Below are 20,300 nucleotides of genomic sequence, written 5' to 3'. Positions count from 1 at the left end.
GGGCAGGGGGAGTGCTTAGGGCAGGTGTGGGACCAGAGAGCTGAGTGAGACTGCTCAGCCCACCCGTCCTTTCCTTCTGATTCCAGGACAGATGAAGGCAGAGCTGGCCCGGAAAAAGCGAGAGGAGAGGAGAAGAGAAATGGAAGCCAAGCGGGCAGAGAAAAAGGCCACCAAGGGGCCCATGAAGCTGGGAGCCCGGAAGCTGGACTGACAACCCCACCCCCAAGCCGCTGGGTATTTCCAACCACTGGAGAGCAGGCCCGACGGATGTATTTATTGTACAAACCATGTGAGCCTGGTCAGCAGGTCAGGCACATCTAGTGTACATAATCAGAGCCACAATAAATTCTATTTCACATCCTGGGTTCCAGCTCAGCCTAACCCACCCAAGCAGTAAGTAGGTCTTGGTGCTGCCATCCCAACCCGCTTTGGATGTGAATATCAATTTGCCTTGAAAGCCAAGAGTAAATTAAAGGGGCAGATCTGACTTCGAAGTTTCTAGGAATCATCCTCAGGAAGGAAAGCAGACAGCGCTCTGCAGACAGGAGCACCCTTGGGTGTTGGGGTGTGGGAAGGAGATCTGTGGGCCCGAAGGATCCTTGGGTCCGTGCTCTCCTTTGGTCAGGAGTAAAGGATGTACTTTTCCCCACTTTCAGTGGAAAATAGCCTCGATGATCACTGAGGTGTGGGCTCTGGCTGTATCAGCGGCGGCGCTGAGGCACACAGGCCCCGTGAGGGCGGCTGCGCGTGAAGCCAGCTTTGCAGACGCAGCGGAAGGAACCGCTGGTGTTCACGCACCGCTCGCTCTTGCACAGCAGTCCGCGCTGGTTCAGTTCTCGGCACTCATCAATGTCTGCAAGGTGGCATAACCGACACAGGCTTGTGAAGTCCCACTGTGGTGCGGTCTGACCCCCGCGGACCCTGCCCTTCTGTCCCTAATGTCTTGCTCACCCACGCAGCGGGCACGGGAGGAGTCCAGCTGAAAACCCCCAGGACACTCGCATACCGCCCCGCCTGGCCGTGGCACACAGCGGCCACTCACACAACGGCACTCGTCTGAATCCTCCTCGGAGCTGTCCTCGTCTATATAGGCCAGAGGAATACAGATATCGACATGGGCTCCCACTGATAGCTGCTAATCCATCACCTTGCTCCCTTGGTCCTCACCTCGTGGAGACTTCCCCAGTAGCAGGGGGCTTGTGTCCCAGAAGGAATTGCTCTCACTCTGTGAAGTTGGACACTGGGACCCTGGAAGTGGGTACAGAGTCAGCAACACTGCTGTACTCCTGCCCCTACCTCTAGTCCCTCAGGGGTAGCTCACCAGTGCCACGTGGCGGGCACGGTCTGCACTGGGTACCCCAGCCGCGGCCCTGGCGGCAGCAGCAGTCATCGAAAGTGAGGGCAGGTCCCGCCAGGGGCCCCATACACATGCCGTCCTCTCCTCGTTGGCCCCAGCACACTTCACGTCTCTCTGGGGCGTGCTCTGTGGAACATGACCCACATAAACAGGAGGGAGGCAGGGACTACCCACTGCTGTCCCATCCGGCTGCGGGCTGTGGCCCGGGAGCTCCACCCTGACAGGACTCAAAGTAGGCCCAGGACGAATGTCGCCCTCACCCGCCTGGCTCTCGGGGAGCTGGCAGTCGCGGCCGGAGGGCCCGGGCACCCAGGGCGGGTGACACTCGCAGCGGTAGGAGCCCGGGAGGTTGACGCAGCGGCCAGGGCGGCAAGCAGCCGGATCCTGGCACTCATCCACGTCTATGGGACATCGAGGGGATTGGTGGAGGTGGTAATCACAATTCAGCCTGGGCTCTGGTCCCTTCTGCTCCCCCGCACTGATTCCCCGGGCCTCACCCATCTCCTCTGGGCTCAGACACTGGCGCTGTGCGGGGCTGTACTCTGCCGGCGGCGTGCAGGCGCAGCGGTAGCCGCCGCGTGTGTTCTCACACACTCCGTTCCTGCAGTTAGACTCATCCAAGCACTCATCCACGTCTGCGGAGAGAAAACCGGGCTAGTGACAAGAGCAGGCCTGGTTAGGCGCTTCCCCAGGAAGCACTTGTAGCTGGGCTCACCCACGCACTCCAGCAGGTTGCCATCGTAGTAGAAACCCTGCTTGCAGTAGCACTCGTAGCCCGGCTGCGTGTTCACGCATTTGCCCTCCTTGCAGATCTCTGCCCCAAACAATATGCATTCGTCGATGTCTGTGTGACCAAGGAAAACGTGAGTGCCCCTTGGCTGAAACTCATGGGCGGGGCTTATTGGGAAAGTTGAACCCAAGGCAGGGTTTTGGGTGGGGTTCATTGGGGCCAAGCTGGTGTAAGGGATGGAGCTTACCCAGCCAGTGGCAGACCCAACCAGTACCCTTAAAATAAACCACACTGTAATGGGAAGAAGCAAGGAGGTGCCAGGTCGGAGCTCACCACGGTGGGCTGGAATGCCATAGTTCACAATGTTGTTGTCCTGAGTGTAGCCTTTCCCATCAGGACAGAGGCTGTGAAATTCGGCTGCAGGGTGAGAAGGGGCAGGAAGAGCAGGGCTGAGCACACACTTGCTTGCTACACATCTGCCCTCTCCTTCCCCTCCCATCCACCCAGAGGGAAAGCCCTTTGTTTTCCCGGATCTCTGAGAAGGGGTGGGAGTATCCCTCTTACCTGAGCTGTAGACTGGACAGGGATAGATTTCACAGTGGTCTCCCCAGCCAGCCCCCAGAGAGCAGCAACACTCCTGCTGGGTGACGTTGGTAGCCAGTACACTGTCGCAGAACACTGTGTCATCGAAGTTGAGGTAGCACTCCTTCTTGTGGTGGGGCTGTTCCACCTCTGGAGAGGGTGCCAGTTCAAGTTCATGGAGATAGTAGTTCTGGCCCTGTCTCCTGTACCTCAAAACTGCACCCACTCTGGCCTTCACCTGCCCTGGCTCTCCTTGTCACCTGGTGAGAAGTCTAGCTCCACCCACGTCTCCCAGGCAAAGAGGATTTCTTCCTGTTCCAGGAATTCAAAAAGGTGGAACTGGGACATATCTCCAAGCCAGCTGTAGTTCCAAGGGTTACCAGTCTGAGAGAAGGGAGGGTACTCACCCTCACACCCATGCTGGTCCTGGGTGAGTGTGAAACCCTCATCGCAGACACAGACATAGGAGCCTTGGAGGTTCTCGCAGGCCCCGTGGGGCAGGCACAGGCCTGGGTCCTGGCTGCACTCATCTATGTCTAGGAGAGGTGAGGAGACCAGGAAGCAAGAGCAAGCTGAGCTGTGGAAAGACCCAGCCCCTCTTCCCCTGGGGTGTGCCCAAAGGCCTTACACAGGCTCAGAACCTAAGTTTCTGCTTTGGTTTCAAAGTACATACAACAGAAGTCCCCTTGGGCCTGTCTGTCTGTGCAGGTAGGTTTGTGACACTGCTGTGAGCTCCTGACCCTCAGCTGACATTTGGAGACCTTCCTGCTCATCTCCTGCTACCTTTCAGTTTTGCTATTCCTTGAAGGAAGGTCTGTTGCTTGCTAGTCTCCTGCCTCAGCCTCCTGTGTAGCTGAAATGGCAGATATATGTCATCAAACTTGGCTCCACACTCTTTCACTTCTCCCAAATTTTTGCTTAAGGTAGAGTTGTCCCCACCCTTCTAAAAGGCACACTGAGTACTTTGCAACTGCTGTTCATGGGGTAGTACTATATCTGGAGAGACCCTTCCCACCCAGAGCCCCCACTTAGAGACCCCTTCCTACCCAAAGAGACCCCTTCCCACTCAAAGGGATCCCTTCCCACCCAGAGCCCCCACTTAGAGACCCCTTCCTACCCAGAGAGACCCCTTCCCACTCAGAGGGATCCCTTCCCACCCAGAGTCTCTGCTGAGGAATCCCCTTCCCACCCAGAGTTCCTTACTGAGAAACCCCTTCCCTCCCAGATCCCCTGCTGAAAGACCCCTTATGCTTCAAATCTCAACTCTACAGTCACCTCCCTATAACTTCTGGGTACCCTCACCCTGAGCCTGAGGCTCATTTTCATGTCTCCCTCCAATCTAGGAGCCCCAGTTCATTGCTGAATTACGTAGTACACCACTTGGCAAACAGGGGTGTGCAGGTATCACATGGTGGTGAATGGACACAGAGGACAGTCAGTTGATAGGTCAGACTATCATATCTGTAAGGAGCTGAGCAAAGGGGCTGGAGAGATGGCTCTGCCCTTGTGAACAGTAGCTGCTCTTCCTGATGATCCAGCACCCACAGGTCCACTCACAACCATCTGTAACTCCAATACCCTCCTCTGGCCTCCACAGGGATGTATAAATATGCTTCACAGACATGATTCAAGCAGACACACAGCACAAAAAATAAAAATAAGCAACACAGAAACACTGCAGCCAGCAGGGTGAATCTTGTTAGAGAACAAATCTATTGGTGAATGAGTTAGATGGATTGATGAGGAATGGATGGATACAAAGACTACAGAAAAGCTACAGTGTATCAAATAGACACAGAACAGCTACATTGTATCAAATAGATACAGAAGAGCTACAGTGTGTCAAATAAACACAAAAGAGCTACAGTGTCAAGTAGATCACACTGCCCTGCCACTACTTTCAGGAGCCCTCAGCCAACTCCTCATACCTTGGCACTTCCTGCCGCCTACCAACCGATGACCCTGGGGACAAAGACATCTGTAGGAACCATTGGTATTGATGCAGTCACCCCCGATGCAGGCCGCAGGGAAGTCACATTCATCAATGTCTGTAGGAGATTAGGGTTCTGAGAATTTCACGGGTTGACCCCATACACACAGCCCAGAATTATCTGAATTTTCTACTCTGAGAGCCCTGAGTCACTCCCACACCCTCAAATCACAACTGGGATCTGGATGGGGACTGAACCTGGGCAGTAGAGATCCTAAGGTAGGTAGGAACAGGCTAGCGCCCAGGCTCTAAGATTCCCTCACCCTCACAGTGGCTCCGGTCCCTTGACAGATGATAGCCAGAGAGGCACTGGCACTGGAAGGAGCCTGGTGTGTTCGTGCAGATGCCATCGTGGCACACGTTCCCAGCCTCACACTCATCCACATCTGTGGGGCACAGAGAAGTGTCAGGGGACCAGGCTCCGTGGGCTCCGGCTTTTGTTACTGTTTTCCCACTGCTTCCCATTTGTCTGGAGCACAAAGCTCAGACCCAGGGGGCTTCCACTCTGCTCCCACATAAAAACTATGCATGGGTGACCAAGGATTCCGTTCTAACTTCCGTAAATGAGAGTCTCTGGCCTGCATGCTGGAGCTCACCTATGCAACTGAGGCCGTCCGGTGCGGGCTCGTATCCCTGGGCACACGTGCAACGGTAAGAACCCGGAAGGTTCTCACACCATCCAGGAGAGCAGGGGCTACCCTCGGAGCATTCGTTGACATCTGCAGGGGAGAACACTAGTATACTGTGCCCTACTTACAAACTGCTGGGGTGAGGCACCCCTCCCAGGGCTAGGGGCGGAACTCTACTCTCAGGAGGCCCGCCCCCCACGTGGAGCCGGATCCGCCCTCACCACGGCAGGCCCCGCCCCCCTGGCTGCGGTAGCCAGGCTGGCAAGCGATGCACTTGAAGCTACCAGGTTTGTTTTCACATTTGCCATCAGGGCAGGTGCTAGGGTCACGACACTCGTCGATGTCTGCATGGAAGGGAAAAGGAAGAGAACAGGTCTGGAGACGACATAGCTGGTCCGGTGTTCACAGTCCTCGACAGGGCCTCCCTCCGTCACAAATCCAGGCGAAATGGACCCGAGTCTGAGAGGATCAGAGATGGGTGCAGGCCTCTTGCTCCCAACCTAAATCGAGGGACGGCTGTGATGCCCGCTTTGGTCTGGAGGATAACCCACCTTCGCAAACGGGTGGGCGGGAGGCCTTGAGCCGGTAGCCAGGATAGCAGTTGCATTTGTAGTGACCAGGGAAGTTGATGCAGAAGCCACCGTCACCACACAAGTGAGGCTTGGCGCACTCGTTCAGGTCTGAGCAAAGACAGGGTGCGATGGGGCGTGGAGCGGGAAGTAGGAGCTGGTCCCACCCAGTATACCCGGGTTAGCCAGGGGCTGGTGGCGCTCACCCACGCACGAGCGGCCCCCTGCACCCACGTGGAGGCGGTAGCCTCGATTGCAGTGACAATTGTAGGAGCCGCCAGTGTTCATGCAGATGCCTCTCCCGGGGCCGCAGGGCTCTGCCTCGCACTCGTTCACGTCTGGAAGGATCAGCAGGTGAGGAGACATTAAAGGCAAGTCGTGAGCCCGACTCTACGCTCCTCCCCAGCCAACCCCTGTCCACACTCCCCGCCCCTCTGCCCCTGCTCACCAACACAATAGCGGTGCTGCGGATGTGACCTGTAGCCGGGGTTGCAGTGGCAGGAGTAATCCGAGGGGCCAGGCACACACTGTCCATGGCCACAGATATTCTGGTTTAATCGGCACTCATCGGTCTCTGTGGCATGGGGGGATCGGGTCAAGGGCTGATCAGGGAATATGTGTTTTTCTGCCACACTCCAGAGGCAGATACTGACACGACAGCCCTACTGACCGGGAAGAGCTTAGTCACGCAGTGACCTCTGGCTTCTGCACATGGGTATTTAAATCCTAGGATTTCCTAAACATTATCTCAACTAATACTAATGCCATTGTTCCAGAAAGTCTCCAAACACGTGTCCTTGTTATCCCTGCCAGCTTCCTTACTTCCATGCCTACCTAGGATTCTAAGAGCCTGACCCCTGTCACCTCAAACCAAACCACAACGGCTAAGTGCCCTATGTTTTTTGTTTTTTGTTTTTTGTTTTTTTTTAGATTTATTTATTTATTATATGTAAGTACACTGTAGCTGTCTTCAGACACACCAGAAGAGGGCATCAGATTTCATTACGGATGGTTGTGAGCTGCCATGTGGTTGCTGGTATTTGAACTCAGGACCTTCAGAAGAGCAATCAGTGCTCTTAAACGCTGAGCCATTTCTCCAGCCCCGTGACCTATGTTCTTAATACTCTTGCAAGAGTCTCCGAGACAACATTCTTCCCAGTCCCCTCAATAGTTTAAACCCCGTGGTTTCAGGTTCATTACTATCTTCTACCCAGTGACTTCAATACTCCTTGCTCCAAGGACGTGGGTCCTCCATTTTCCACCCAGTGGTCGATTGTCTCCCCTCCCAAGACAGATACCAGTCAGCTCCTAAAAACCCAACTTGTGCCTGATTGTGTCCAGATGGTCAGATGGAGGGCTCTGCTCACCCTCTGGTTCATAAACTCCATTTCCTCCTCTCCCCTTTTTGTTCCCACTGCTTCCATGAAGCCCAGGGTGATGCTAAACTCAGCTCTGCCAGAATACACCTGACCAGTGGGCCTTTGCAGGGCTGCTTTCTGCCGGGTACACCTGTCCATAGGCTTCCCTGATCCTCTCCTAGGCTTCTTGTCCTCCACATTCCCACAATCCCCAGGGGTAGTCACCTTCCACCTGAGCCCTGCATCTCAGGAACTCATCTAGGCTCAGGGTTTCAGTCAGGGTTGATGACTGTGGCTTTGGAGTTCCTACAACCTAGGCTCCATCTGGCTTCTCTGTGACCTGGTACAAATTGCTAAACCTCTCTTGAACCTGGACTTTTTTCATCTGGAAAACCAGGCGAGCATTTCCCCTTCAGAATTAGAGAAAGCAAACTGATGTGAAGCTCTTTGCATAGAGCCTGGCAGAGAGACTTCTCAGTCAGTGTTGGCAATCATTCCAATTCTCAAGTCCTTCTCATAGCCTTTGGCATCAACCCCGAGCCTGTTATGGCGGCTCCGAGAGCTGGCTTTCCCCTGCCTCTCTGTGGTTTCTCCCTCCTCCACCAATGATTCATACTTCTTACACCTTTGCCCAGACTTACCCTCCCTGGAATGTTCTTTTTCTGAATCTGCATGTCCCTCCCCTCCCCATTTCTCTTGAGTGTCTAGCAATCTCTTAAACATTACACACACACACACACCACAACCTCTCATTGCTACCTACTATTACAATCATCAGACTTCCTGTCTTTCTGACTTATCTTTTTGTAGCATTTATGAGACGTGCTAGACTTTAATTATTGCCCTATTTTTCGGGTCTCACTCTATAGCCAAGGCTGACCTTGAACTCTAGGCAATGCTTCTGCCTTCACTTCCTGAGTATTGTGATTACAGGTGTGAGCCACCACACCTGGCTTTACCTGTTTGCTTTGGTTGGGGTTTATTTGGAAGGCACATAGTAGGTGCTCAATAAATATAATTTGAACGATGAAGACTCTCAGATTGAGCTGTCCATCATACTAACAGGCCCACTGGAAAGCAAAGTGACACCTCTCCTACTCTTTGGACCTTCCCCAGCTAGGACTTCTGGGCAAGTGCCAGCCTGTTAGTTCATGGAGTGTTGGAAAGAGGAAAACCAAGCTGGATGCATAGCCTATCCAGGATATAGCCCTGCTGGCAGGCCTTACCTGTGACCTGAGTGGGGGCGATCTCCACCGCACTTCGGGAAGGGGGTAAATCTGGCAGAAATCGGTGGAAGGTAGGTGGGGAGGGCCGAGAGATCAGCTCTGTAGGCAAAAACGGGGTCTTTTCAGAGAGCAAGGCTCCTACCTGTCCTCCTCACCGTCAGACCTGCCACAAGCGCACAGTTCCCAGTGGTTTAGCCCCCACTGCTTACCTGGGTAAGGCCGGGCTGGTGAGGCAGTGGTAGTGGGGTGGCTCTGCTGCATCGATCTCTCCTCGCTCACTGGCTGTGGTTATAGTAACATAAGCCCCACTTGGCTCCTCTGTCTCCCTACCCCTCCCCTCTTGGCTCCCATACTCACTGGGTCCATGGTCACTCCTAAAAGAGATGGTGGAATATTATTTATGTCAGAATGGGAAGTCAAGGATCAAGGTGTATAGGGGTAGGGTAGGTCTCAGCGTTCAACAGGCATGCCTTTGGGTCAAGGGTCAGAGCTTAGATCTTGGGATTAGGGTATGTTTGCTTAGTAGCCATTGCTTAGAGCACAGTGCTTAAGCTTGATCTGTACAGTATCAGCCTAGGAGGTGATAGATAGCTCAAGTCAGATAGAAGGTGAGGGTGAGGGAGTAAGGCCCGGGGGGAGGAGCGTGTCAGTGGTTCAGGCTAGGGATTTAAATGTTAGAGCAGTGGTTCTCAACCTTCCCAATGCCACCCCTTTACTACCGTTCCTCAGGTTGTGATGGCCCCAGCCATAAAATTATTTAATTGCTACTTCATTGGCTGTAATTTTGTTATTATTATGAGTCCTAATGTAACTATCTGAGGGGCAGGATATCTGATACGTGACACTCTCCGGAGGGGTCCCGACCCACAGGTTGAGAACCACTGCCTTCGAAGGTTAGCCCCTGAGTCTTATCTGTGGATCTGGAGTCACTGGATCAAGCCAGACCTCTCTCTTCCTCTGTGTCCTCGAGGGGTGGTGCTCGGCTGGGGCTTTCAGGAAGCTGCTGGGGTTTGGGTGGCCCATCGGGGTGCAGGAACAGGGAGAAGTCACTCTCACCCTGGATGGTGAGGGTCTGATGGGAGGTGAGGATGTGGTATCCTTTCCCAGCTGGGCAGATCTCCTTGAAGGCTGCTGTGGTCAGGATGAAGACGCCACAGCAAGTGAACTCCCGGACAGGTGCACTGTTCGCCTTCCCATCCCCACATCATCCACTACGTGCCTCTGCCTCACCTGTACCATCAGCCGGGCAGCGCTGGCACCGGGCACCCCAGGCTTTACCCACACTACAGCAGCAGAGCTGGCGGGTGAGGCGCGTGGTCAGAGGGTGCTGGCACTGGTGTTCAGTGCTCACAAGGCGGAAGCACAGGCTCTTCTCCTCTGGTTTGTCGGCTGCAGGGTGGTAGTGGAGGGCAGGACCTGAGCACTGTCATGTCTCTCTGCCCAGTTGCTTCAGACGCTGCTTCTCTGTTCTGCCAATTTTTTGATCCATTTGGAGCCCTGACCTCATGGGACTTGCTGAAATCTCTGTGACCACTGACTCCTGATTAGAGTTGCTCTGAATTTGTTCTTCTCACCAAGTCAGTGATATCAGTGATATGCAGGACCCTGACTTCCTCTGACCTCCATGATCTCTGACCTCAGGTCATGTGACTCATCACTGATTCTGTCTGCTCTGGGTCTTGTCCTTTCTACTATCAACCCTTAATCTATTCTGACCTCTTGTGACCTCTTGACTCTGCTTGAAGCTCTGCCCCTCCCATCCAGCCTTGTGAATTCACAGGACCAGCAGTCCCCAAGTCTCACCAATGCACTGTGTGCGTGAGGGACCCAAGCTATGGCCGGGCGGGCAGACACAGCGATAAGAGCCAGGGTTGTTGAGACAGTCACCATGGCGACACATGCCGGGCATCGCACATTCGTTGATGTCTGTGATAAGCAGTTTGATTCTTATAGCTGGGGCCATAAGGTGGCAGCAAGCCACTCCACACACTTGAGGGTTGTGCCTTCCTCAGACCCTTTCTCTCCCACCTTGGGACACACCCATGACCACTGGCCCACCCTACAGTCCACAGACTCCAGCTGACCATACCCTGACAGTGGGTGCTGTTGAGCCTCTTGTACCCCTGAGGGCAGTCAGCACCCAGCTCCCCACGTGCAGGTCCCGGCTTCTGCACCCCTGCATCTGCAGGGAGAGGACAGACACAATAGCAACAAGATGGGGGGGGGAACACTGGGGTTCTGCAGGAGAGAAATGAGGGCCCTGGGGAGGAGAGGGAGGATTTGGGGGCGGAGCCTGCACTGGGGGGCAGAGAAGGACCGCTGAATCATCTCATGGGGGGGGCGGAATACCACACTGAGCCAGCACTCACACTGAAGCTGTGGGCACTTGTGACACTTGCTTTGTCCCCAGGCAGTGCCAATGCTACCGCAGCAATCTTCCTGCTTGGTGAGGCCAGGCAAAGGGTTACTGCCACACTAGAGGAAGGGATGTGGAGAGGAATCATCACTGAGTGCCCTGCCCCCACTTGCCTCTCTCCCGAGGCCTCTTTCCTTCTCCAAGCCCCAACCTGTGACACTCCATTGTGTGCGGTCATGGTGTGACTCAGGTGACCCTGAAATAGAATGACTGATCTTTTGGAATTGTGGTTTCACTCACAGGCTGTTTGGGCAGTGTGTCCTGGAAGCAGCGGCCCAGTGGTTTTTGGGTGGGTGGCCTCGGGTGCGGGGGCTTGGGATGCGGCAGCAGGTGCTGGGAAGAAGCTGGGCCTTCAGCATTCGGCCCCTCAATGCGGTGCACCTGAACGGAAGCTTCAGGAGGGTGATGGACACGCACGTTCACCACGGGGGGCGGAGCCTGCACTGGGGGGCGGGGCGCGGTGGCCTCAGGGCTGTCCCGCTCCTGGAGGGTCGCGACGCTGAGCTCCTCCAGGGCCTGGCCCGCGCCTTGATCCGACCACCCTTATTGCCCGCCCATTTAAGCACCCCCGGGTTGCCCGTCTCCTAGTACCTTCTGCGGAGATTTGTCCTGGCCCCAGGGGCACCAAGAAGGCTGCGTGTTGTGCAGGAGGACCCTCCCCCGGCCCGGGAGGGTCTGCGATCACCTGCACCGCATAAATGGCGTGTTTGCTAGCCACAGACTCTCCTTCTGGGGCAAGGGGTGGCAGCGGGCCTGTGGACATGGCTCCGGTCCGGGCCAGTCCGGGGCCTGAATTCCCAGTGCCGGCTCCAGTTCCTGCGGCAGGCACCTGGCAGAAGCGCCCCGTGAAATCCGGGGGACACAGGCACTGGTTTCGGGAGGAGCACTGGCCACCGTTCATGCAGGGTAGAGGGCACACCACTGGGGAGGAGACAGGGGTCAGGGTCTGGTTTCTCTTCAGGTCATCATCACCCACGTGCTGGGCTCACTGGATTGTGGAATCCTAAATTCCAGGCCTAACTCGTGGCCACAAGCCCTTAATTCTCTGAGAACTAACTTCCCATGCGCATGCGCGTCTCTCCGGGCCTCATCCCTAGAGCGAGGGACGCTCTACTGATGCTTACCCCGGTGTGGAGCGGTGTATGGAGCAGTGTACAGAAGTGACAACCAAAGCTCTCGCCTTAGTTCAGGTCTCAGGTTTCTCCCCTAGCTCGTCCTCGTCTCCTCCCTCCATCTTGCTACCTATCCCAGCTCACCCAGCTGCCAGCGAGGATCTGGCCCAGGATACTGACAGAACTCAGGACCTCTAGCTACCTGGGCTTATCCCCCTCCCCGGGAATTCTTGACTGTTTAGCTACATGTAACAGACTCTAGCATCCCAGTTGCAGTCTCTGCCGTGTCCCTTATCTCTGGTCCTCCTCAGGGCCTTTGCCCACCTGTCCACAATCATGGCATGACGAGATAACCTGCCTCAAACCCTACCCTTTCACTCATCTTACTGTTCTACTCCCTGTCTGAACATTTGAGGCCACGTTCCAGAACCTTCTTTGACTCCAACTCCCTCTGTTGGTCTCCTGCACACCGCTGGCCCAGGACCTACCAACCTTCCTCTTACTAATGTGCCAGTGCCCTCATGGTTGCATGTTATCCATTCCTATATTCCCACGTTCTTGCCAGTTGCTTCATGTCCAGATCTAACCGTTCAGGGCCTAGTGTCTCTCCCAGAAAGGAGATTTCTGCGTTCTCCACCCTCTGCCCAGCTTGGCTGGCACTTTCCCGAGTTGGAGTCATATTTGCCTCTTCCACTATAAAAGGCATTTTGGAGGGCAAAGCCTGGTGGTCCCTAGAGCTGTGTCCCAAAGGAGGTCCCCGAGTCCCAACTGCAGCTCCTCGCCTGCCTGTTCTAAGGTCACTGCACTTTCTGGGGAGGAAAGGTGGCTGTGCTGTTTTCCTGGACACTAACAGGGGCAGCCCTAACTCGTTCCTGATCATCAGGGTGGGTTAAGAGCATCCCAGACTAGCCTATCCCATCCTGTCTAGTCTCTGGAGACCAGGCCTCAAGGGCAACAGAGGTGTGTCCTGGGCCAGAGGAGGCAGGATCCTCTTCTTCCTGCTTTCCAGTGAGTCACCCATCGTGGTGAGAGTGTGACCTCTCAGTGACATCCTCCCACTGTGGCCCGGGCACTGAGCCTGGGGGATGTGGGCAGCATGGACAGAGACGGCAGCCTGCACAGGATGGCCAGGCAGGGGGCCCGAGAGGCTGGGCATGCATACGCTCACATGCACAGTCATCCTGTCCTACACAGACTCATTCTGACACAAATACTACAGGCTTACTGTGTAAACACTCCCAGACAGTGACTGTACACACACCCCCGAGACACACAAAACACGAAGTAATCACATCGTGCCATGCCAAAGCTTGTGCATGTGTACACACTCGTGCATGCATGCACAAACACACACACACACACACACACACACACACATGCACAAAGCCCTCATGAGAACTGGGAAGCACACGAGTGGGACTCCTTGGGTCTGGAGCTGTGAGTGAACATAAGAATGTGTGAGAGGGGCTGTTTTCCTGGTACCATCCTGGGCACGGCCTAATTACCCTGTCCAGGAGGGTAATTACCACTGGGACACCTCCCCCCTGCCTAGCCCACAGGGCCCCAGGGGAGGAGTCTTGAGCACCAGGCCTTCTCTTTAGAGAGATGCTAAAGGAAGGGGTGGGCTCTAGATTGACCAGGAGGCCCTCAGGCATGGGGTGGAGGCAGCTCTGAGGGTCTTTCAGATGTTTGGAACTTATGAGTGATATAGGAAACAGACTAGCTGATTGGGAACCCAAAATGACCCCAACACCCCTGCTCCCCCAGTCAGGCCCATTCCACTACTTAGTATCCTACGCCTTAGGCCTCAAAGCCTTTCCCCCTCAGATTTTGCCAATAGCTAACTCCCTCATTCCAGTCCTGACCCTAGCTCTGCCTTTCTGAGAACACAGGTGTCTCCTTCCACCAGGCCAAACTTGAAAGAGTTTAAAAATTTCTGTTTGGGGGTGAAATATTTACCCCCTTCTGTGCGACTTTCTATCCTTGCTCTCATCTCTCCAACCCCTTGTATGTTCCTTCTTAAAACTGAGCACCTCCCAGGAAGCCTGTGTCACCCGGGACCCCAGCTTAAGCCACAACCCTTATTCCATACTTAAAAGTCCAGGCTTCCATACAGCCCCTCACTCTGTCTTCCAAGGACTGCAGCCTCCCAACACCCCTGGCCCCCAGATCTGCGATCACTGCATCCCAGTTCCCCATCCCTTATCTCCAATGCTCCACTCTGTTTCCTGCTTGGTGCTGTTGCCTACCCTTCCCTATGTCCCCAGCCAGAGCCCCCTGGCCCTCACCCACGCGGAAGCCAGAACCGGTGAGCGTGTCGGTGCTGTGGCCGTTCTCTCCGATGAGCGTCATGTTGGAGCCCTGCTGACAGCTGTCCCGACACTGGCCCTTCAGACAGGTCCGCTTGCAGATCACCGGCGCAAAGACCACCTTGAAGCGTTCGCGGGCAAGCGCCCCGCCCCCGCCTGTGCCCCGCTCGCCGGCCGGCCCCCCCTCGGCCCCGCCGCCGGGGCCCAGCAGCGCCAGCAGCAGTAGCGCCAGCAGCCCCGATACCCCGGCCTGGCGCATCGCAGGGGCCAGGCCGCGGGCAGCCCCTCGGGGCCCGGGCATCCGGGGCCGCAGGACCCTCGGAGATCGGAGGTCGAGCCCGAGCAGGGGATCGAGTGTTGGGAGCAGAGGGCAGAGCGGGGCGAGAAGCCAAGGGCAGGGAGGGGACAGCAGGAGCGGCCGGGATCCCCGTTGCGAGGGAGAGCGCTGGAAGCTGCACTGAGGGTAGAGCGAAGAAACTTCCCTGGCCGGGAGAAACCCAGCCAGGCCCCGAACTGAGGCCGGAGCGAGGAGGCCGGAGCAAGTGGAGGCGGAGAGGAGGAGCGAGGGGAGAGGAAGGCCGGGCGGCCAGCCCGCTCCGCGCCTCCCCCTGGCCGGGCTCCTCTCCCGCGGCCGCCGGGAAGCAGGGAGCGCGCGGGGAGGACGCAGGGAGAAGTGAGCAGTTGTTTTCCCTGGCTGGAGCGCGCCGGCGGCGAGGGGGGCTGGGACGCTGGCCCTGGGCCAGGGAGACAATTTTTTTTTTTCCTCCTCTCTCTTTTTCCTTCTGGTTCAAGCGTCTTTCGCTGCTGCCCGGCGAAGCGACTATGTGCGGCAGGGAGGCGCCGGTTGGAGTGGGGATAGTCCCCCAGGTGCCCGCCCCGTGCAGGAACCTAGCTGGGTCCTTTCCAGAAGAATCCTCACCTGGGGACTCCGCCAGATTCCTCCGGGCGGAGTACAGAGGCCTGTGCACAGCTCCCTGCCCAGCTACTTTCCCATCCCGTCAAAATGGGGAAACCGAGGCAGATGAGCCTTGCTTGGAGAACTAGAGGTCTGTTAACTTTTGCCCATTGGTCTTCTTTCGCGTAGGGGTTCTCGAAGCCCTGAAGTCATGGGTCCTTATTCCTAGTCCTGTCTTCTCTCGAAGGAAAGGATTTAAGCAGGAGAGAGCACCTTCTGGTCAGGGTTCACTGAGGTCCCGGCAAGAAGCCTCTAGGCTCCAGAAGAAGAGCAGAAAGAACAAAGCTAGAAACCTGGCTTCCCTGCCAATGCACACTCCCCACCACCCTTAGAGGGCTTCCTGGTGCCCACCCTGCCACCTCCCCCCTTCCCCTCGTCTGGCCTGGTTGGCGGCGCTGGCTCGGGGCCTCAGACACTCTGGAATCGCCAAGGTCTGAGCTCAGGGCCTGGCCCCCTTCCCAGGCTAACAGCCGGAGAAGGGGAGTTGCTACTTGAGTGCTCAGGGGGCTGGGGAGAAGCCCAGCAGGGCCCTGGAGCAAGGGTTGACAGGGGCTGGGGAATGGTCTTATATTTTGCCTAAGGCTGGAGAAGACCTAGACTCACTCACTGGTCTGAAAGGGGAGGCTGTGGTGTCCAGGATCTGGGCCGTACTGTGAGAACATGCCAGAAAGCCCCAGGATCCAGGGTCCGACTCAAAGAACTTAGTAGGGCTAGGGGTGACCAGGGTTAGAACCATGCCAAGTCTGGATCATGCCAGACCCTCTCCCAGGGAAACGGGAGTGCTAATCTGATGGGAAGAGGGGGATGGGCTTGGCTTTAGGCACACCTTTCCAAAGAGCTAATGGTTTTTATGTTAAGGCTGAGTTTATTTGGGTAGATTCGGAGGGACTGAGGGAGGGCATTTGATGAATTCTGCTTGAATTGTTCAGTAGCTCAGGCGCTCTTCATTACAGCCTATTGTGGCAATGATGAGAGGGGGTGACCACTGTGTCCCTAGAGGATTCCTCAATGCTAGAATATAGGAGGACTTGTGAGGGGGAGCCCCTGCCCCCTGCTCTAGTAATGCTGCTGCAACAGTAACACTGAATACTTACCACCTGGCAGGAGTGGTGCTGAACGTTTTTTACATTCATTTTTTTCCTTTGAACTGGTGTAAACCTGACCCTCCCCTGCCCAGAGTAGGCCGTGGCTCACCTTGGAACACAGCACAGTTTCACAGTCCAGGCTTGGAATTCTGAGCTCTCCAAAAATTGGATTTCTTGCCCATGAAATGAGATCTAGTCACCCAACTGTGAACGGGGCAAAAGCAGTGGTGGACTATGGGGGTCCCGGGACAGTGTCTTTCAAACAGGCTTTTCCATACTGAAGAAGTAATGAGGGGAATGCTTGGAAGCTGAGAAAGGTGAAAAAGACTGCAAAGAGTCATGCAGAGGTAAGAGTGGGTAAAACATAAACAAAACCAAAAACCTCTGTCCTTTCCAAGTCAGAGGAAAAGCCAGGCAAGCAAGGGGGTGGGAAGGGCAGAGGGCAGTGCAGTTTGGGGTCTGAGTGGGTATGTAAGTCACCGTAAGAAATGTTGGATCAGCGGGCACTGTATCAGGGCAGATGAGGAGCTGCCTACCTCACCTCTGGGAGGGAGGTGGCTGCTTGATTTGGGGCTATGAAATAGAGCGTGCACCATTGTTAAGTAGACAATAGGAGAAGCAGGTGATATGGTCCCAGGGTTTGGCCTCATTCTCTGGCAGGGGGAGAGAAGAAGACAGGAGAGGGAATCACTATGGAAATCCCCATCAAGTCACTTGAGCCCATGGCAGACTGGGGACATAGGCTCATTCCTCAGCATGCAGAGTGCAGCTACACTGTGGGAAAGGTGACTTAATTGGTTCAAGAAAAGGGCCCATGGAGGGCTGGAGAGATGGCTCAGAGGTTAAGAGCACTCACTGCTCTTCCAAAGGTCCTCAGTTCAAATCCCAGCAACCACATAGTGGCTCATATCTATCCGCAATGAGATCTGATGCCCTCTTCTGGTGAGTCTGAAGACAGCTACAGTGCACTTACATATAATAATAAATAAATCTTTAAGCCAGAGTGAGCAGAGGTCCTGAATTCAAATTCCCAGCAACCACATGATGGCTCACAATCATCAATACAGCTACAGTGTACTCATATACAATAAATAAATCTTTAAAGAAAGAAAAAGAAAAGGACCCATAGAAACAGGTAAGTTGGGCTGGAGAGATGGCTCAGCGGTTAAGAGCACTGACTGCTCATCCAAAGGTCCTGAGTTCAATTCCACATGGTGGCTTACAACCATGATCTGATGCCCATAATGAGATCTGATGCTCTCTTCTGGTGTGTCTGAAGACAGCTACAGTGTACCTACATATAATAGTAAATAAATAAATCTTAAAAAAAAAAAAAGAAAAGAAACAGGTAAGTTACCATTCCTGTACACCAGGGAGGACAGAGAGTCATCCCAAGGACCCAGAAGGGGCATCAGAGTGACACAGGAACTTGGTGTGGAAAAGCCCAAAGGAAAGTCCTAGAAGGAGTATATGACCAGTAGCACATGTTGTTGTGAGAGGGAGTGGAGACAACCCTTGTCCTGGGCTGCTGCAGGGACTCAGGGACAGGAAGGAGCGATGAGACCAGCTCAGACCGTCTGGCAGTGACCGTGCACAGATGCAATCTCTGGTAGTCTCCTTAGGCTCTCGGGGCCTCACCAAGGAGTGGCTGGTACCCTTCAGGCTGGTTCGTGAAGCAGGGTCTGTCTAGGAAAGACACCCCCCTCCTGGCACACTTGCAGACTAATATCAGAGGGAAGACCTTACTCATCACCATTGAGGAGACTATGAGAAAACCTGGAACTGAAGCTGTGTGGAGGGCAACCCTCAGACAGCCCCTGTAGTTTGTCAGAAAGGAGCCTAAGTCCTGAGTTCAAATACCAGCAACCACATGGTGGTCACAACCATCTGTAATGAGATCTGATGCTCTCTTCTGGGGTGTCTGAAAACAGCTCCGTGTACTTGCACATAATAAATAAATAAATCTTTAAAAAAACATAACCAAAAAAAAAACCCAAACATACAATTTATTTATTTTGAGACAGAGTCTCATTATGTAGTCCTGGCTGGTCTTGAACTCACAGAGATCCACCTGCCTCTGCCTTCCAAGTGCTCTGATTAAAGGCACAGACCTTTACACTTTGGTATATTTATTTTATGTGTGCATGTTGTGTGTGCAGGCATGTCTGTGCACTATGTGCATACTTGGTACTTTCAGAGGCCAGAGGAGGTCATTGGATCTCCTGAACCCCTGGTACTACAGATGGTTGTGGGTTGCTGGGCGGGTGCTGGGAATCAAACCTGGGTCATCTGCAAGAGAAGCAAGGGCTATTTTCCCCACTCTCTTATTTTTTGAGATAGAGTTTCTTTGTGTAGTTCTGGCTGTCCTTGAACTCCATGATCTGCCCGGATCTGACTCCTGAGTGCTGGGACTAAAGGTGTGTGCTACCACCACCCAGCTACCCCCCCTTTTTAGACAGAATCTTGGGCCTCAAGCTCTAGGTGCAGCTGAGGATGGTGTCTCTCCTACCTCCACCTCCACAGGGCTGGGCTTGCATGCCAGGCCTGGCCAGCACTTTTGGGTGAGTTCCACCCCAGGCTGGAAACCTTCTTCTGCTCTGTTCACGTGTTTGTTGTCTGTCTCACTAACCTCTCAGGAAGGCACAATTTTAGCTCCAGATCTCAGAACAATGGTAGACAATCAGGAGTGCTGCTATTTGTTATTGATTCCATTAAGATTGATAAGAATATCTGTTAGCTGGCAGTGGTGGTGCATGCCTTTAATCCCAGCACTTGGGAGGCAGAGGCAGGAGGATTTCTGAGTTCGAGGCCAGCCTGGTCTACAGAGTGAGTTACAGGACAGCCAGGGCTATACAGAGAAACCCTGTCTCGAAAAACCTACATACATACATACATATATATATATATATATATATATATATACATATATATGTAGATTTATATATATATGTCTTTACAATATTTACATGGTTATGTCATTTCATCCATTAGGTGACATTGCACAGGGGAATCCAAAGCTCTGAGAAGTGAAACAATTCCACTCAGGTTCCCTAGTGAGTTAGCTGCAGGGACCAAACTGGACCAATCCACAGCCTGCCTAACCCATAAAGCTATGTATGGATGCTCCTAGAATGAGGGGTGAGGTTGGAGACCCCACAAATGTCCTGAAGGTAGGTGAGTGGGTCAACAAGACACAAAAGAATGGAATCCAGATTCAGAGAATTCGTGGATTGCTCAACTCTTTGAGCAAGGCACTTCCTGCCAATGGTGGAGACGTGACTAGAACCCTTGGTGTGTAGCCTCCTGATGCCAGGTAAGGAGCTGGCTGGAGAGAGGTCATGACAGGTGAGACCAAGGAGAGAGTACAGCATGGAGGTGGCAGCACTGCTTATCCTGGCTGCACTCTGGGCCAGGCTTCAGGCTTTTCAGACAGGTTTTCTCTGTTTATCCCTGGCTGTCCTGAAACTCTGTAGACCAGGCTGAGCTCAAGCTCAAAGACCTATCTGCCTCTATCTCCTGAGTGCTGGGGTTAAAAGTGTGCACCACCGCCGCCCAGCACTTCCTTAGTTTTCAACAGGGATCAACAAGTTTATATTTACAAAACCCTCTGTTAGTCAGAGTGTGTGTTAGTTCCTTGCATTTTTTTCTTTTTTGTTTTGTTGAGACAGGGTTTCTCTGTGTAGCCCTGGCTGTCCTGGAACTCACTCTGTAGACCAGGCTGGTCTCAAACTCAGAAATCTGCCTGCCTCTGCCTACCAAGTGCTGGGATTAAAGGTGTTTGCCTCCACTGCCTGGCAGTTCCTTGCATTTTTATTTGGATCTTGGAGCTACAATGAGCTGGGTGGTACCTGGACCATTAAACAGGACTGGCTCTGTCTCTGCCAAACTTCTAGACTCTCAGGAAAGACTCAGTTCTGGGATGATATGTGGGTAACAGAGAATGGGACTGCTCATCAGGTTTTTGGTTTTTTGCTTTTGTTTT

At 54.1% G+C, this 20,300-nt stretch overlaps 2 protein-coding genes across 5 annotated transcripts in view; one reads left to right on the top strand and one right to left on the bottom strand.

Moving 5' to 3' along the window:
• Positions 1-385, top strand: part of Scyl1 (SCY1 like pseudokinase 1) — a 13,210-nt gene extending 12,825 nt beyond the window's left edge. Inside the window, exon 17 of one of the 2 annotated variants that reach the window (XM_031389368.1) lies at positions 87-385. In XM_031389368.1, coding sequence (XP_031245228.1) covers positions 87-211 — 125 coding nt within the window. In that variant the 3' untranslated portion in view covers positions 212-385. The remainder of the gene's footprint in view (positions 1-86) is intronic. The other variant, XM_031389369.1, reaches the window with a different exon arrangement.
• Ltbp3 (latent transforming growth factor beta binding protein 3) lies at positions 260-15,562 on the bottom strand. Of its 3 annotated transcripts, none has more exons than XM_031389364.1 (28): positions 14,258-14,815; positions 11,449-11,778; positions 11,098-11,300; positions 10,811-10,916; positions 10,531-10,623; positions 10,245-10,367; positions 9,672-9,830; positions 9,387-9,572; positions 8,799-8,815; positions 8,651-8,723; positions 8,442-8,540; positions 6,306-6,431; positions 6,064-6,195; positions 5,840-5,968; positions 5,510-5,632; positions 5,256-5,378; positions 4,923-5,045; positions 4,598-4,717; positions 3,077-3,205; positions 2,652-2,819; positions 2,421-2,504; positions 2,073-2,201; positions 1,855-1,992; positions 1,618-1,758; positions 1,322-1,483; positions 1,168-1,248; positions 952-1,083; positions 260-853 (listed from the first exon to the last, which is right to left on the bottom strand). In XM_031389364.1, exons 1-28 carry the CDS (start codon positions 14,577-14,579, stop codon positions 702-704), a joined length of 3,903 nt encoding a protein of 1,300 aa, XP_031245224.1. In that variant the 5' UTR covers positions 14,580-14,815; the 3' UTR covers positions 260-701. The 3 variants fall into 3 exon arrangements, with proteins under 3 accessions (XP_031245224.1, XP_031245225.1, XP_031245226.1); XM_031389365.1 differs by having other exon boundaries at positions 11,098-11,249; positions 14,258-14,611; XM_031389366.1 differs by lacking the exon at positions 1,618-1,758 and having other exon boundaries at positions 14,258-15,562.
• Between the last annotated feature and the right edge of the window lie 4,738 nt (positions 15,563-20,300).

Source organism: Mastomys coucha, unplaced genomic scaffold (genome assembly GCF_008632895.1).
Source record: "Mastomys coucha isolate ucsf_1 unplaced genomic scaffold, UCSF_Mcou_1 pScaffold21, whole genome shotgun sequence".
Taxonomy (NCBI): Eukaryota; Metazoa; Chordata; class Mammalia; order Rodentia; family Muridae; genus Mastomys; species Mastomys coucha.
The sequence above is the reverse complement of the archived record's forward strand: the minus strand, read 5'-3'. Positions and strand labels throughout refer to the sequence as shown.

Bases quoted from the DNA above. Each gene is read 5' to 3' on its own strand.
- Ltbp3 (XM_031389364.1), bottom strand. From the start codon at position 14,579: ATGCCCGGGCCCCGAGGGGCTGCCCGCGGCCTGGCCCCTGCGATGCGC. The intron at 11,779-14,257 runs GTGAGGGCCAGG...TCTCCTCCCCAG, and splicing joins CGGTTCTGGCTTCCGCGTGG to TGGTGTGCCCTCTACCCTGC. The intron at 5,046-5,255 runs GTGAGCTCCAGC...TGTGCCCCACAG, and splicing joins GGACGGCCTCAGTTGCATAG to ATGTGGATGAGTGTGAGGCT.